Source organism: Rhinoderma darwinii, chromosome 3 (genome assembly GCF_050947455.1).
Source record: "Rhinoderma darwinii isolate aRhiDar2 chromosome 3, aRhiDar2.hap1, whole genome shotgun sequence".
Classification (NCBI taxonomy): Eukaryota; Metazoa; Chordata; class Amphibia; order Anura; family Rhinodermatidae; genus Rhinoderma; species Rhinoderma darwinii.
The window spans coordinates 6,630,046-6,648,513 of record NC_134689.1 but is presented as its reverse complement, the minus strand read 5'-3'; the positions used below and the strand labels follow the sequence as shown (position 1 = coordinate 6,648,513).

Below are 18,468 nucleotides of genomic sequence, written 5' to 3'. Positions count from 1 at the left end.
ACGACGCCGGGAGACGTAAAGGGGACGTTCAGTGTTAGGAAAACATGGCGACATTCTCCCAAATACAGCGCCACCCCCGTCCACGCGTTGTGTCTGGCATCGCAGCTTGGCTTTGGGGCTGAGCTGCAATACCACACCCAACCTGTGAACAGCGGTGGTGCTGTTTTGTGAAGCCAGAGGAGCTCTTACAAAGCAGCTCCCCACTACGGCTCATAAATGGGGATCCCAAGCGGGAGACTTCCCTACAGGGGTCAGCAACCTTCGGCACTCCAGCTGTTGTAAAACTACAATTCCCAGCATGCCTTGACAGCCTGTGTTGGGAATAATAAAGTCCTATAATGTCAGGGCATGCTGGGATTTGTAGTTTCACACCAGCTGGAGTGCCGTAGGTTGCTGACCCCTGATCTAGGACATCCATATGAACTAATGGAGATTCCCTCGAAGTTCTCCGTGTAATGCAGGGTCCGCTCTTATAATCGGGGTGTTCCCCGAACCCCAATTATAATATTCTGCTAGAAAAGAAGCAGCACAATTGTATCATGGCAGCACAGGGTTAAATAAGACACTGGACGAGAGGGGGTTAATAAGAAGGAAACGCTCTGCAGCCACAGGGCAAGAACATGACATGAGAAGAAGAAGAACTTATGAAGCAAGAAGAGCCGAGAGCGAGTGACAGAAGGGGCTCGTCTGTGTAGAATGGAAAGTTCCGCAATCTTCTAGTGTACGAATCATTTCCTCGCCATTTTCAAACTCTCTGCCTGCTGTCAGTGAATGGTAAACCTGCTCTGATCATGTCTGACTCACACAGGTCATTTACTAGAGAGGGGAGCTCCTGATACACTGTAACGAGACACATCTACCTGGAACCGAGGATCGGGCGAATCGGAATCAAAGGAACTTTATACTAATACAAGACATCAATTATAAAGTAATAATGTAAAGACAGAAATCTAAAGCGGTAACGAATATATAATATAATACAGCTGGAGCGTAATAACCAAAGGAACGAGCAACGCACCGGAAACGTTCAGAGCCGCTTCACATCTGCGGTCGGTGATTCTGCTATTTTGCTCCGTCAGACGAGCAGAACAGCGAAAATACCGGAAGCGCTCAGACTGCTGCATGACGGACGCCAACGGAGCTCATTGACTATAATGGGTTCCATTGGGTTTCCGTGGTTTTAGCAGAAGAAAAAAAAAGCCTTTTGTTTCTGACATTTTGGACTGGATCAGAGAGAGAGAGAGAGCGCGAGAGAGAGATATGAGAGAGAGCGCGAGAGAGAGATATGAGAGAGAGCGCGAGAGCGAGAGCGAGATATGAGAGAGAGAGAGAGAGAGCGAGAGAGATATATGAGAGAGAGAGAGAGCGAGAGAGAGCGAGAGAGAGAGCGAGAGAGAGAGCGAGAGAGGAGAGAGAGAGAGCGAGAGCGCGAGAGAGAGAGATATGAGAGAGAGCGCGAGAGAGAGAGAGATATGAGAGAGAGAGAGAGCGAGAGAGAGAGCGCGAGAGCGAGAGAGAGATATGAGAGAGAGCGATATGAGATAGATAGATAGATATGAGATAGATAGATAGATATGAGATAGATAGATATGAGATAGATAGATATGAGATAGATAGATAGATATGAGATAGATAGATAGATAGATAGATAGATAGATAGATAGATAGATAGATAGATGGATGGATCCCATTGATTCTGAATTGATGGAAGTTTACCAAACCTTGGTTGTCTCAACTATCAGAAGTTTACTGTACAATGTTTTAATAAAGATTGTGATTAGTAATAATGTCTTGGGCTCTGTTCACACTGCCCCTTCATGATCGCCATTATAACATAAACCATGACAGCAGTGCCAGTTCTGCCCCGCGCTGGACACCTGGCGCACCCCATTCACTATAATGATGACTGTTGGGGTCTCCGTTGTTTTGACAGTAAGATTCGCGCTGCACTATTTTTCTTGGCAAATTATCACGGATAGATATGAGATAGATAGATAGATAGATAGATAGATAGATAGATAGATAGATAGATAGATAGATAGATAGATATGAGATAGATAGATATGAGATAGATAGATAGATAGATAGATAGATAGATAGATAGATAGATAGATAGATACAATAATGTAAATAATAACAGGGATGAGGAGGAAGGGGGTTCGGTCACGTGTCTGTACTACATATAATAACATGCAGCAGACGGGCAGAACAGAGGAGGATCCGCGCAGCAGCTACAGACACTGATATAACGGGGACTGAGCTTTTCTTACCAGCAGAAATGGCGCAGACGGCACCCAGCAGCACCAGCAGGGTGTTCAGACCCCAGCCCGACATCATGCTGCCCTGTCCAGGCTTCACACTGCCTCACATCACCCAGAGACATCCACTAAACCGCCCCGATAGCACCGCACTTCCTGCCCGCCCCTGAACCACAACTGCCAGGACACTGAAGACGGTGCGCAGGGCACTTCCGGCTATTGGAACGCATCACCCGGGGGACACTACACTTCCGGTTGGGACTACGTAACCTAAAACGTATCACAATAAAGCTCTGATCTGTGAGAAATACATGAGACCCGGTGTAATACACTATACAGCCGACAGTCTGATGTATATGTTATAATAACGTATACAAGTGGCATCACGGGACACATATAACTACTGTAGAGGAAAGCGGGCCTTGTTGCCCGTAGCAACCAATCAGATTGCAGCTTTCATTTTCCTAATGCAGGTTGGAAACTGTAAGCGCTAATGTGATTGGCCGCCTGTGATGAACGTGGATTGAAAGTTGCTATTTGATTGGTTGCTATGGGCAACTGCCCCAAATTTGTATCCCCTCTCCCCTATGGTGTTTAACTAAATAAAATAAAAATCACTAGCTGCAGCGGTCATGTGCCGTACATACTGGCATCATCGGGGCAGTTTGTGATTGGGTGCATTGGTCGCATGCTGGATCGGCACATTATTGCTGCTGCAATGTACATAGAGACCACCGGAGCATCGTCGTTAACAACCACTTTAACAAATTAATTTACCTGCTATCAGGATACTTTGGAAAAACCTATTTGGCGTGTTTAAATACGCCATATCAGTTTTGCCTCCATTGTCTCACTGCCGGTGAGTTGTACGGGATCCATTAGCAATATAATGTGTGAGCAGGACTAGGTCAGGATGGAATTTTAGCCTATGTATTTAAACAAGTATACATTCACTGACAGCAAGCAGTGTTCTATATATTTTTTTCCATTATTATTTTTTTTTTAAGTAATGGATTAAAACATAAAGTATATTACAAAGTTGCATAACTTTTTGTTCTACAGTTGCTATAGGGATTTTCCAGAAATGTATATTTCAGCAACTACATACCTCCCAACATTCAAGTATCGCAAAGAGGGACAACCGATGCGGCGCACGGCGGCAATTTCTTCCCTTTTAAGCCACACCTCTAACCCCGCCCAATCCCCACCCAAACACAACCGGTTCAGCCCACACAGTATCATCCTCCCACACAGTATAATGCCCTCTAGCTGTCACCATACAGTATAATTCCCCCATAGATGCCCACTTACAGTATAATGCCCCCGTAGATGCCCCCATGCAGTATAATGCCCAAACCAATTCCCCCATACAGCATAATGCCCCCCATAGGGGCTCCCATACAGCATAATGCCCCCCATAGGGGCTCCCATACAGCATAATGCCCCCAATAGGGGCTCCCATACAGCATAATGCCCCCCATAGGGGCTCCCATACAGCATAATGCCCCCCATAGGGGCTCCCATACAGCATAATGTCCCCCATAGCTGCTGCCATACAGCATAATGTCCCCCATAGTTGCTGCCATACAGCATAATGCCCCCATAGTTGCTGCCATACAGCATAATGCCCCCATAGCTGCCCCCATACAGTATAATGGCCATAGCTGCCCCATACAGGTATACTGCCCCCACATCTGTCCCATACAGTATAATGCCCCTATAGATTCCTCCATACAGTATAATGTCCCCCATAGCTGCTGCCATACAGTATAATGCCCTTTTAGCTGCCACCATACAGTAGAATGCCCCCATAGCTGCCCCCATACAGTATAATGCCCCATAGCTGCCCCCATACAGTATAATGCCGCCTTAGCTGCCCCTAGTACCAGTGCCTACAGATAAAATGCCAGTGCCCACGTAGATAGTGCCACAAACAGTAGCAGATAGCTGGACACAGGCCGGGAGAGGATAGCTGGACACAGACAGGGAGAGGATAGCTGGACACAGGCAGGGAGAGGATAGCTGGACACAGGCCGGGAGAGGATAGCTGGACACAGGCAGGGGGAGGATAGCTGGACACAGGCAGGGAGAGGATAGCTGGACACAGGCAGGGAGAGGATAGCTGAACACAGGCAGGGAGAGGATAGCTGGACACAGGCATGGAGAGGATAGCTGAACACAGGCAGGGAGAGGATAGCTGGACACAGGCAGGGAGAGGATAGCTGGACACAGGCAGGGAGAGGATAGCTGAACACAGGCAGGGAGAGGATAGCTGGACACAGGCAGGGAGAGGATAGCTGAACACAGGCAGGGAGAGGATAGCTGGACACAGGCAGGGAGAGGATAGCTGGACACAGGCCGGGAGAGGATAGCTGGACACAGGCCGGGAGAGGATAGCTGGACACAGGCAGGGAGAGGATAGCTGGACACAGGCAGGGAGAGGATAGCTGGACACAGGCAGGGAGAGTATAGCTGGACACAGGCAGGGAGAGGATAGCTGGACACAGGCAGGGAGAGGATAGCTGGACACAGGCAGGGAGAGGATAGCTGGACACAGGCAGGGAGAGGATAGCTGGACACAGGCAGGGAGAGGATAGCTGGACACAGGCAGGGAGAGGATAGCTGGACACAGGCAGGTAGCTAGATACCGGCTGACATCAGATAGGAATAGCGAAATGGATATAGGCTGGTAATGGATTACTGAGTACAGGCTGACCACAAATAGCAATAGCGGACTGAAATGAGATGCACACAGGAATCTTTGCAGGATGAAACTATGTTGCTCAAGCGCTAGGTGGATAGTGGAGGTCCTGTAAATAGTCCTGGGGCTACAGGGATTGGTAGAGTGATTTTTTAATTTTGCGCGCTGGCCCTTCAAAAGATGGCCAGTGCGCGCACTAGGGACAGTGTGGTCGAGATTGGAGGACAACAAAAGACACCAGCGGCCTGGGAGAGAGGCAGGCCGCCAGAGGAAGTATGAGACACGGCGGCAGGGTCTGCCGGCAGGAACGGGACCCCGTCGCCGGCGTTACAGTGGCTGATCCTTGCGCACATCTCAGATGATAAATCATGTCTGTGACAGAGGATATGTTCACAACTGCGTCGGAGCCTCCGTCACAGACTCTGTCAAAATTATGGAGAACCTGGTGGACCCCATTGCAGGAAGATGCGCAATGAACAACACACCCTGAAATACACGCTTCTCATTCAGTTCATGATGTAGCTATATATATATATAGATGGGCCCACGAGAGCACAGACAACCTTAGGATGAGGGTTTTTGTCCTCTGAGCCGTTCAGGAAAAAAATGAAAAATATCTTAATTGCTTCTCTTCTCATAACTATCTAGTTAAATGATAAAAATCAAACTACCTGAAGCTGCCACTAGAGGGAGCTCACTGCATACTGATGTATTATTAAGTTCAATGGGTGCTGTGAAAAATCACTTTGCAGTGAGCTCCCCCTAGTGGCAGCTACAGGCAGACAGAATTTTAACACTTAATCGGATAGTTGTATGAAGAGATGCATCAGAAAAACAGATCTCCGACTTACATACAATAAAATTGAATTATTGGTAGACATTTCTGCCCTAGTCCACCCATTTACTGCCCTAAACAATATCATAATAATCGACATAATTATATTATTATACTGTATAATATTAACTGTTAACCAATAAACCACCCCAGACCCCTAGGGACATTAGATATAAACCCATAACCATCCTAGACCACCATGGATAACGGATATAAACCCCCTTCACTACCCCAGACAACCATCAGGTACTAGATAATAAACGCTAAGCCACTCTAGACCACCAGGGCCAATGGATATCAATATTTCCCCCTGCGTCACCCTAGACCACCCGGGATACTCAGTATTAACAAATAAACGCCCCTAGACCTCAGGAGATATTGGATACTAAGCCCTTTACCAACATAGACCCCCAGTGATACCAAGTATTAAATGCTTAGCCACTCTAGACCCCCAGGGATATTGGGCAAATTGTCAATTTTTACATATCTGAATAAGTAATTGATGATTTGGATGGTTAAATGACTTTTGGCCACTGATCTCATGCCGCCAACATACAGTGAGGGATGCCCCGCAGCGTGAGATCAGTGGCCCAAAGTCATTTAACCCCTCAAAAACAGCAATTACTTATCCAAATATGTAAAAATTTTCAATTTGCCCACTTTGTTGCCAGCTTTCATGGCCAGAACCTGTGCGGGCCAGGCTGATCTCGACTGATTTTGATGCGGGACATTCTTCTCTGTATGTTGGCAGCAGGAAATGTGTGGCCCAAAGTCATTTAACCCTTTAAAAATACCAGTTACTTATTCAAATCTGGAAAAAGTGTCCGTCTACCCACTTTGATGCCAGCTTTCATGCCCAGAACCTGTTCGGGCCAGACTGAACACTATTGAGTTTGATGTGGGGCATTCCCCTCTGTATGTTGGCAGCGTGGGATCAGTGGCCCAAAGTCATTTAACCCTTTAAATCCCACTTTGTAGTGCCCAATTTGATGCCCATTTTTGTGCCGGCTCTTTCTGTTTTTAGGCTGTTTTAAAGTGTTTTCACCTCTGGCAGATCAGTGCAACATATTGTATTATTAATATAAGATTTCCCGTTAAAAAACAAAACTTAAAATGCGAATAAGAAACCAACTTCAGCATCGTGCGTATCAGTGCGTATAATCAGCAATGGAACGGGAAGGAGGGGAAATTGAATGTCTTTGTCATGGGCACAAACGCAGTTGGAAACCCCCCTGTTTAACATTCCTGTGTTTTCCCCTGGAGTAAAGCCTCCGGCAGGCCCAGGTTCTGCTGCCATAATAAAGCCCAGCCACAACAGAGCCAATGATTCCAGCATGAGACGACTCCATCTGGAGCTCAAATGTTTGATCTGCAGGTGATGAGGCTACGTTCACACTTGCCTTGTATAATCCGTTACTCTGATCCGTTTTTATATTAAAATAACTGATAAAAACGGATCTGTTAAAAATCCCATTGAAATGAATGGGATTTTTATTTGCATCCGTTATTTTCCGTTGTGTTTGGCTTCGTTCGCATCTGCGTCAGGGCTCCGTTGCGTTCCGTCGCGCTATTGATTCCCTCAAAACAACGGAACCCTTTCACAACGGTGACAAACGGAAACCATTGGCACCGGATCCGTCACCATTGAGATCAATGGTGATGCAAACGGAAGCTAAGGTTTCCGTTTACCTTTCCGTTGAGGGGTTCCCCCCGACAGAAAGCTCCGATGGACCTCCTCAACGGAAAGCAACGCTAATGTGAACAGGCCCTAGTCATACTTTTTTTTTTTTAAAGGATATCAATGGTGATGCAAATGGAAGCTAAGGTTTCCATTTGACTTTCATTGAGAGGATCACCCGACGGAAATATCCGACGGAACCCCTCAACGGAAAGTCAACGCTGATGTGAACAGGCCCTTACTGATCAGTTATTTTTATATCATCCACTAATCTAATAACTGATCAGAGCAGTGGCGGACACAGACTGCAAAAGGCCCCTGTGCAGATAATGTGCCAGGGCCCCCCCGCCCCCCCCCCCCAATACCGACAAAGTTACCTAAACATATATATGCATATAAAAATAAACCTTACTAATAAAAATTATGAAGGAAGATTTATATTGTACATTTTATTACCAGTTTAGAACACAAGTAACACATTTTTTTCCGGGTTAAATTCTTATCTAAACTAAGTCCCTAAATGTGGGCAAAGAAAATGAAAAACCTATACTCACCTCCTCCGGCGCCTCCGTTCCCCCTCCGCAGCCCCTATCCCTTTCTGTGTTTACAAAGCTGCTGTGGTGACGCGCGGTCGATGGCACATGACCGCTGCAGCCAATCAATGCCCTCAACAGCGATTTGCTGTGGAACTACTGTCCTCAGCAGCACACCAATGAGGAGTTATTGGCAGCAGCGGTCACGTGCCATCGGCAGCGCGTCACCAGTGCAGCCTTGTACACTTGTAACACAGACCGAGACAGGAGGATGGGGGCTGCGGCGGGTGAACGGAGGCGAGGGAGGAGGTGAGTATAGTTTTTTTATTTTCTTTGCCCACATTTAGAGACTTAGGTTAAATTGAATCATTGAATATAACACAAAGCACTCATGCAACTGAGATGCAATAATTTAGATGATCTTATCATGCTTAGCTTACTGCACTGTTACCTATCAAGCAGGACTGAATCTCAAGATATCTACAGAGGGGACTGTATGGCGTTATCTACAGGGGGGACTGTATGGCGCTATCAACAGAGGGGGCTGTATGGCGTTATCTACAGGGGGGACTGTATGGCGCTATCTACAGAGGGGTCTGTATGGCGCTATCTACAGGGGGGTCTGTATGGCGCTATCTACAGGGGGGTCTGTATGGCGCTATCTACAGGGGGGACTGTATGGCGCTATCTACAGGGGGGACTGTATGGCGCTATCTACAGGGGGGTCTGTATGGCGCTATCTACAGGGGGGACTGTATGGCGCTATCTACAGGGGGGACTGTATGGCGCTATCTACAGGGGGGACTGTATGGCGCTATCTACAGGGGGGTCTGTATGGCGCTATCTACAGGGGGGACTGTATGGCGCTATCTACAGGGGGGTCTGTATGGCGCTATCTACAGGGGGGACTGTATGGCGCTATCTACAGAGGGGGCTGTATGGCGTTATCTACAGGGGGGCTGTATGGCGTTATCTACAGGGGGCTGTATGGTGTTATCTACAGGGGGGACTTTATGGCGTTATCTACAGTGGGGTCTGTATGGCGTTATCTACAGGGGTTCTGTATGGCGTTCCCTACAGGGGGGGTCTGTAGGGAAAGTCATACAGCCCCCCCCTGTAGGGAACGCCATACAGACCCCCCTTTAGGGAACGCCATACAGACCCCCCTGTAGGGAACGCTATACAGCCCCCCCTGTAGGGAACGCTATACAGCCCCCCCTGTAGGGAACGCCTTACAGCCCCCCCCTGTAGGGAACGCTATACAGCCCCCCCCCTGTAGGGAACGCCATACACCCCCAATCACTCAAAAAAATGCGACCTACAGTGTGAAAAGACAAAAGACATGTATCCCCTATCCACAGGATAGGGGATACATGTGTGATCGCTGGCATTGATAGGGAGAGCGGGGGACCGAAAGTCCCCCGAAGTTCTCCATCACTCACCTCTGACTTCCGGTGTCTGCGCAGCTCAAGTGTGACCGGCGCTCCATTCATTTCTACGGAGCTGCCGACACAGACCCCGGAAGTCCGAGGTTTGTGATGGAGAACTTCAGGGGACTTTCGGTCCCCCGTTCTCCCTATCAATGCCAGCGATCACACACGTATCCCCTATCCTGTGGATAGGGGATACATGTCTTATGTTTAATGGCAGAGCGGGGAGATACTCCCTGCTCTGCCGTAGTGTTCCGTGGCATCGCGCTGTAGCAGCCATAGCGGCAGCTAGCGGAGATTCCGGCCAAGGTGGGGGCCCGTGCCGGCAGGTGACGCGGGCCCCCTCATGCCGCGGCCCCGTAGCAGCCGCTACGGCTGCTATAGCAGTAGTTACGCCCCTGTGTTAGGGGGAGTTCACACTGAGGTTTTTTTCGCGAAAAACGTCAGAAAGTGCCTCCCATTGAAATCCATGAAATTTTTCCTGCGAGCAGTAAAAACCGCATGCGGGAAAAAGAAGCGCAATGCCCTTTCTTCGGGCGTTTCTGTCTCTGACTTCCCATTGACAACAATGGCAGGCAGAAAATGCGTTTTTTGCTGCGTTTCCCTGCCCACGGCCCGATGGCCGAAAAACGCCACAAAAAAACGCAATGAAAAACGCGGGAAGTGTTCTACCGGCAGGTCAAAATATACCTCAAAATTCCGGAAGGAATTATGAGGCAGATTTTTCTACATAAAAACTTCTCCCTTCTGACATGAACTTTTTAACTTCATCTACCTGTCCTCTGCAGTCTGCACGTCCTCCACTCGTCCTGTGTCTGTCCTCCGCTCATCCTATGAGTTCTCCGGCAGTCCTGACTGTACTGTCCAGCCGCCCGAAGTCTTACGTCGCACCGCCCCCTGTCCTCTCCCCTGCCTGAGCGCTCCTCCTACCACCAGCATCGCCGTCCTGTCCTATTCATCTGTGCCAGATTGGCAGTGCAGTGTAGCGGCTATCACCGGGCCCGGGCACCCGCCCCCTCCCTCCCGATTGGTAGTGCAGTGTGGCGGCTATCACCGGGCCCCCGCCCCCTCCCTCCCCTCATGCCTAGTGTTGTGATGCTACTAGGCATGAGGGGGCCCGTGCCGCCAGGCCTGGTACATAAAATGTAATGTGCCTGTCAGGGCGACACGGGCCCCCCCATGCCGCGGGCCCCGTAGCAGCTGCTACGGCTGCTACTGTGGTAGTTACGCCACTGAACGGGCCCCCTTCCCACGCGGGGCCCTTGTGCAGCTGCACCGGCTGCACATGCGGTATGTCCGCCCCTGGATCAGAGTAACGGATTATACAACGCAAGTGCCTGACAGATCCAATCCAGAACTTTACTCAACTTTCTAGAATTACACATTGTGGATCCAAAGTGACACCTGGTGGTCATCAGTAGTATTACATTTGTAGGTCTACAACCCCCTTTCCAAAGTGTTTGACCCCCTATAATCAGCCGTTCCTCCAGAGCATAAGGCGTACATGCCAACTTTTCCGAAAGACTCGTGGAAAAAGGGGAGATCTCCCGGAGGAGCGGACAAATCTACTGGGTGCCCCATGTTCTGACAAAATAGTTCTCTCTCCTCTTTCCTGCAGTCCCCTTCACCCCCGGGTCTATAGTAAGGGGTCTGGTCTGGGGTCTTGTCTATGTATTTAGTGGGTCTGCGGTTTGTATTTCTTTAGGGGGTCTGGGGTTTTGTCTCTATTTTTAGGGGGTCTCGTCTGAGGTCTGCATTTATTTAGGGAGTCTGATCTGGGGTCTGTATTAGTTAACGGGGCCTAGTCTGGAGTCTTGTCTCATTAATTGGGTCTGTATTTATTTAGGGGGTCTGTATTTATTTACGGGGTCCGGTTTGGGTTCTCGTCTCTGTACTAAGGGGGGTCTGTATTTATTAAGGGGTCTGGTCTGGGGGTCTGTATTTATTTAGGTGGTCCGGTCTGAGGTCTTGTCTCTGTATTAAGGGGGTCTGTATTTATTTTGGGGATCTGTATTTATTCAGGGGTCTGGTCTGGGGTCTGTATTTATTGGGTCTGGTCTGGGGCCTTGTCTCTGTATTCAGGGGTCTGGTGAGGGGATTGTATTTATGTAGGGGGTCTCATCTGGAGTCAGTATACATTTATAGAGTATGGCCTGGGGTCTGTATTGTTTAGGGGGTCCGGGGTTTGTATTTATTTAGGGGGTCTGTATTTGTATAGGGTGTCTGACATCTGTGTTCATTTTGGGGTGTGATGAAAGGGGTCATAACGCATGGATGAAATGCTATAGTTTGAGAGTATCCTGTGCATGGTTCGCTTTGCGCCCCGCTTTGTCCTGCACGTTTGTCCTGCAGATATTTGTTTGCCGCATCTATACAAGTGCTGCGATAAAATGGAATAAAACCATAAAATATGAATATTTGTGGCTGCTGAGTATTTCGCAATGTAAAGACAGAGGCGCCTCCTGGATTCAAACACATGAAGGAAAGTTCCTAAATCACTATAGGACCAGTGTCCGTTTTGAGTGCTATCAATAAAGTTGTTACATTAAAAAAAAATCATACGGAGGAAAGAAAAAAAACCACCAAGACGTCAAACATAGAAAACACGCCTGCAAGTAGCGGGCCAATAGGGGAGCACGTTGCGGTTGTGGGCGCAGTTTCGCTTTTGCCCGACCCCAAGATGGCGGATCGCCTGACGCAGCTGCAGGACGCGCTGAATTCGGTGAGTGGTTTCCCGGCTCCCGTGTCCGACGCCCCGTGCTTCTTACTTTTCCTCTATAGTATCTAGAGCTGTGGAAGACGTAGTACAGTAGAGGGGGGTGAATTACATCCATGGTGTATTGTCCTCTATTATATACTATATGTGTGTTCTATGTCTGGGGGTGGACAGCAGGGTGGGGGGTCCATTCCCCTTCTACCTACTGCGGTTGTTGGGATCTGGTGCTGGACGCCATGACGCTGTCAATGGACCGGTCACTAAACGCATATCACTGTGTACATACATTACATTACTTATCCTGTACTGATCCTGAGTTATATCCTGTATTATACTCCAGAGCTGCACTCACTATTCTGCTGGTGGAGTCACTGTGTACATACATTACATTACTTATCCTGTACTGATCCTGAGTTATATCCTGTATTATACTCCAGAGCTGCACTCACTATTCTGCTGGTGGAGTCACTGTGTACATACATTACATTACTTATCCTGTACTGATCCTGAGTTACATCCTGTATTATACTCCAGAGCTGCACTCACTATTCTGCTGGTGGAGTCACTGTGTACATACATTACATTACTTATCCTGTACTGATCCTGAGTTACATCCTGTATTATACTCCAGGGCTGCACTCACTATTCTGCTGGTGGAGTCACTGTGTACATACATTACATTACTTATCCTGTACTGATCCTGAGTTACATCCTGTATTATACTCCAGAGCTGCACTCACTATTCTGCTGGTGGAGTCACTGTGTACATACATTACATTACTTATCCTGTACTGATCCGGAGTTACACCCTGTATTATACTCCAGAGCTGCACTCACTATTCTGCTGGTGGAGTCACTGTGTACATACATTACATTACTTATCCTGTACTGATCCTGAGATACATCCTGTATTATTCTCCAGAGCAGAACTCACTATTCTGCTGGTGGAGTCACTGTGTACATACATTACATTACTTATCCTGTACTGATCCTGAGTTACATCCTGTATTATCCTCCAGAGCTGCACTCACTATTCTGCTGGTGGAGTCACTGTGTACATTACATTACTTATCCTGTTCTGATCCGGAGTTACACCCTGTATTATACTCCAGGGCTGCACTCACTATTCTGCTGGTGGAGTCACTGTGTACATACATTACATTACTTATCCTGTACTGATCCGGAGTTACACCCTGTATTATACTCCAGGGCTGCACTCACTATTCTGCTGGTGGAGTCACTGTGTACATACATTACATTACTTATCCTGTACTGATCCTGAGTTACATCCTGTATTATACTCCAGAGCTGCACTCACTATTCTGCTGGTGGAGTCACTGTGTACATACATTACATTACTTATCCTGTACTGATCCGGAGTTACACCCTGTATTATACTCCAGAGCTGCACTCACTATTCTGCTGGTGGAGTCACTGTGTACATTCATTACATTACTTATCCTGTACTGATCCTGAGTTATATCCTGTATTATACTCCAGAGCTGCACTCACTATTCTGCTGGTAGAGTCACTGTGTACATACATTACATTACTTATCCTGTACTGATCCGGAGTTACATCCTGTATTATACTCCAGAGCTGCACTCACTATTCTGCTGGTGGAGTCACTGTGTACATACATTACATTACTGATCCTGAGTTATATCCTGTATTATACTCCAGAGCTGCACTCACTATTCTGCTGGTGGAGTCACTGTGTACATACATTCCTTATCCTGTACTGATCCTGAGTTACATCCTGTATTATACTCCAGAGCTGCACTCACTATTCTGCTGGTGCAGTCACTGTGTACATACATTATATTACTTATCCTGTACTGATCCTGAGTTACATCCTGTATTATACCCCAGAGCTGCACTCACTATTCTGCTGGTGGAGTCACTGTGTACATACATTACATTACTTATCCTGTACTGATCCTGAGTTACATCCTGTATTATACTCCAGAGCTGCACTCACTATTCTGCTGGTGGAGTTACTGTGTACATTACATTACTTATCCTGTACTGATCCTGAGTTACATCCTGTATTATACTCCAGAGCTGCACTCACTATTCTGCTGGTGGAGTCACTGTGTACATACATTACATTACATATCCTGTACTGATCCGCAGTTATATCCTGTATTATACTCCAGAGCTCCGCTCAATATTCTGCTGGTGAAGTCACTGTGTACATACATTACATTACTTATCCTGAGTTAAATCCTGTATTATACGCCAGAGCTGTACTCGCTATTCTGCTGGTGGATGTACACCGTGACTTCACCAGCAGAATATTGAGCGGAGCTCTGGAGTATAATACAGGATAAGTAATGTATGTACACAGTGACTCCACCAGCAGAATAGTGAGTGCAGCTCTGGAGTATAATACAGGATATAACTCAGGATCAGTACAGGATAAGTAATGTAATGTATGTACACAGTGAGTGCATCTCTGGAGTATAATACAGGATGTAACTCAGGATCAGTACAGGATAAGTAGTGTAATGTATGTACAAGAAAAAAGTGTAGAAAAAAATCCTCCAGCTCACCTTGTCACAAGTAAGTCAGCACACGGATCCCCGTGTCGGCACACGTCAGAAATACTTCAAAAGCAGAGGGGTTGGATCCAGCGCTGCAGGTACGATGTCTATTAAAACGGGAGTCTGTTCCCAAGTTTTATTGTATCTTAATTAAAATCGTAGCAAGTAAGCTACGTATAGTGGTTGAAGTGACAAGTGGGTATTGTCCAAATCCAGAGGGAAAAAGAAGTATAGGCGGTAGCCTACGCGTTTCTGACCTTCTCCAGGTCCTTAGTCATGGCTTATGGTCATAAGCCATGACTAAGGACCTGGAGAAGGTCAGAAACGCGTAGGCTACCGCCTATACTTCTTTTTCCCTCTGGATTTGGACAATACCCACTTGTCACTTCAACCACTATACGTAGCTTACTTGCTACGATTTTAATTAAGATACAATAAAACTTGGGAACAGACTCCCGTTTTAATAGACATCGTACCTGCAGCGCTGGATCCAACCCCTCTGCTTTTGATGTAATGTATGTACACAGTGACTCCACCAGCAGAATAGTGAGTGCAGCTCTGGAGTATAATACAGGATGTAACTCAGGATCAGTACAGGATAAGTAATGTAATGTATGTACACAGTGACTCCACCAGCAGAATAGTGAGTGCAGCTCTGGAGTATAATACAGGATGTAACTCAGGATCAGTACAGGATAAGTAATGTAATGTATGTACACAGTGACTCCACCAGCAGAATAGTGAGTGCAGCTCTGGGGTATAATACAGGATGTAACTCAGGATCAGTACAGGATAAGTAATGTAATGTATGTACACAGTGACTCCACCAGCAGAATAGTGAGTGCAGCTCTGGGGTATAATACAGGATGTAACTCAGGGTCAGTACAGGATAAGTAATGTCATGTATGTACACAGTGACTCCACCAGCAGAATAGTGAGTGCAGCTCTGGAGTATAATACAGGATGTAACTCAGGATCAGTACAGGATAAGTAGTGTAATGTATGTACACAGTGACTCCACCAGCAGAATAGTGAGTGCAGCTCTGGAGTATAATACAGGATGTAACTCAGGATCAGTACAGGATAAGTAATGTATGTACACAGTGACTCCACCAGCAGAATAGTGAGTGCAGCTCTGGGGTATAATACAGGATGTAACTCAGGATCAGTACAGGATAAGTAATGTAATGTATGTACACAGTGACTCCACCAGCAGAATAGTGAGTACAGCTCTGGAGTATAATACAGGATTTAACTCAGGATCAGTACAGGATAAGTAATGTATGTACACAGTGACTCCACCAGCAGAATAGTGAGTGCAGCTCTGGGGTATAATACAGGATGTAACTCAGGATCAGTACAGGATAAGTAATGTAATGTATGTACACAGTGACTCCACCAGCAGAATAGTGAGTGCAGCTCTGGCGTATAATACAGGATGTAACTCAGGATCAGTACAGGATAAGTAATGTAATGTATGTACACAGTGACTCCACCAGCAGAATAGTGAGTGCAGCTCTGGAGTATAATACATGATGTAACTCAGGATCAGTACAGGATAAGTAATGTATGTACACAGTGACTCCACCAGCAGAATAGTGAGTGCAGCTCTGGAGTATAATACAGGATGTAACTCAGGATCAGTAATGTACAAAGTGACTAAGCTTTTTTAAACTGGTGGACATAGGCGTTAAAGGGATTTTAGTCTTGTGATAAAACATATAAAGGAAATATAAACCCTGTAATGTAGTGATGCTCAGGGGCCCCCAGACTTGTATACTGTATATGGAGGGATCAGTGTTTTTGGCTGCGTCTTACCTTATGGCTGTTTTGTTCTGTTTCTTATGTTCAGTTAGCAGATCAGTTTTGCAATGCGATCGGCGTCCTCCAGCAATGTGCTCCCCCCGCGTCCTTCAATAACATCCAGACAACTGTAAACAAGGATCAGCCCTCGAGCCCCACAGAAGGTGAGTAACGCCTCTCCACTTTGCGGTGACGCCTCTCCGCCTTGCGGCGGCGCCTCTTCATTTTCCCTTGTCAGTCGCTTTTTAGTCTTTCAATTGACTTATGCAAAAAAGCTCTCCTCTGGCAGAAAGAGAACTGTCTCTCTATCGCCCCCTATATGTGACTTCACTTTAATACAATGTTCGACCCTTTATTCTGGTATTCCCCTTCCCGCTCCTGGACGTACTATTAGGTCATGGTAACTGCATCGTTCGCGCTCCATGACCTAATAGTACGTCACGGGAGGATCGGCCGTCCTCCCGGCACACACAGGAGCTGTGACAGCCGCTGTCTCGTACAGCAGTTGCCGCAGCTCCTTCAGCGGGGACTGATCGTGGAGTCCTCGCTGATTAACCCCTTAGAAGCCGCGTTCAATAGCTATCGCGGCTTCTTAGGGGATAAAGTACCATCGACGGCCCACTACATGATAGTGGGCGAAGATGGTTGCTATAGTAACCGGAGGCCTAATTATGGCGTCCGGCTATGCCATCTACGGAAGCCTAGTGGGTCCTGACAAAGTCAGGACCCACTATGCTTGCTGTCAGTGAGTAGCTGACTGCTCTAATACGCTACATGTATTAGAATAGCGATCAGGGCCTCCTGCCCTCAAGTCCCCTAGTGGGACAAAGTAAAAAAAAAAAAGTTTTTTTAAAAGTAAAAATCCCCCTTTTCCCTTATCAGTCCTTTTTATTATTAATAAAAATAAGTAAACAAACTATACATAATTGGTATCGCCGCGTCCGTAACGGCCTGAACTACCAAATGTATTTTGTTTTTTTATCCCGCGCGGTGAACGCCAGAAAAAAAAATGATGATAAACCGTCCCAGAATCACAATTGTTTGGTCACTTCACCTCCCAAAAAAATGGAGTAAAATGAGATCAAAAAGTCGCATGTACCGAAAAATGGTCCTGATCGAAACTGCAGTTCGTTACGCAAAAAATAAGTCCTCGCACGGCTTTATTGATGGGAAAAAAAAAAGTTCTGGCTCTTAGAATAAGGTAACACAAAAAGTGAATGATTTTTTACAAAACGTATTTTATTGACAGTGCAAACGCCATAAGACATAAAAAACTATAAACATCCGGTATCGCCGTAATCGTATCGCCACGCAGAATAAAGTGAATGTCATTTATAGCGCACGGTGAACGCTGTAAAAAAAAATATAGATTAAAAAACAATAGTAGAATTGCTGTTTTTTAGTCACCACGCCACCTAAAAATAGAATAAAAACGGATCAAAAAGTCGCATGCACCCCAAGAAAACGACAATGGATTCCTCAAGGAGTCTAGTTTCCAAAATGGGGTCACTTTTAAGGGGTTCCCCACAACTGGTACCTCAGAAGCTCTGCAAATGCGACATGACGCCCAGAAACCAATACAGCAAAATCTACATTCCAAATAGCGCTCCTGCCTTTCTGAGCCCCGCCGTTTGTCCAACCAGCAGTTTATGGCCACATGTGGGGTATTGCCGCAATCGGGAGGAATTGCTTTATAAGTGTTGAGGGGCTTTTTCTCCTTTCATTCCTTGTCAAAATGAAAAATTCGAACCTTTTATCGGGAAAATTCTATTTTCAATTGCACAGCCTAATTCCACAATATTCAGCTATAAACCTGTGGGGTCTAAATGCCCACTATACCCCTCAGTAAGTTCCTTGAGGAGTGTAGTTTGACAAATAGGGTCACTTTTGGGGGGTTTCCACTGTTTTGGCACCACAAGACCTCTTCAAACCGGACACGGTGCCTAATAAAAAGGAGGCCTCACAATC

The 18,468-nt window shown here is 46.7% G+C and overlaps 2 protein-coding genes across 4 annotated transcripts in view; one reads left to right on the top strand and one right to left on the bottom strand.

The window, feature by feature from the left end:
* The window catches only part of TM7SF3 (transmembrane 7 superfamily member 3), a 38,541-nt gene extending 28,252 nt beyond the window's left edge, over positions 1-10,289 (bottom strand). Inside the window, exon 1 of one of the 3 annotated variants that reach the window (XM_075855769.1) lies at positions 10,211-10,289. In XM_075855769.1, the coding sequence (XP_075711884.1) occupies positions 10,211-10,265 (55 nt within the window). In that variant the 5' untranslated portion in view covers positions 10,266-10,289. Of the gene's footprint in view, positions 1-2,270; positions 2,591-3,366; positions 3,438-10,210 lie in introns of those variants that run through there. The other 2 variants (XM_075855770.1, XM_075855768.1) reach the window with 2 other exon arrangements.
* A 1,681-nt stretch (positions 10,290-11,970) lies between these two features.
* Positions 11,971-16,873, top strand: MED21 (mediator complex subunit 21). The gene is made up of 2 exons (XM_075859800.1): positions 11,971-12,157; positions 16,550-16,873. Exons 1-2 carry the CDS (start codon positions 12,116-12,118, stop codon positions 16,670-16,672), a joined length of 165 nt encoding a protein of 54 aa, XP_075715915.1. The 5' UTR covers positions 11,971-12,115; the 3' UTR covers positions 16,673-16,873.
* The last annotated feature ends 1,595 nt before the right edge of the window (positions 16,874-18,468 follow it).

Coding starts and splice junctions, on each gene's coding strand:
- MED21 (XM_075859800.1), top strand. CDS start 12,116: ATGGCGGATCGCCTGACGCAGCTGCAGGACGCGCTGAATTCG. Junction 12,158..16,549: donor TGCAGGACGCGCTGAATTCG/GTGAGTGGTTTC, acceptor TCTTATGTTCAG/TTAGCAGATCAGTTTTGCAA.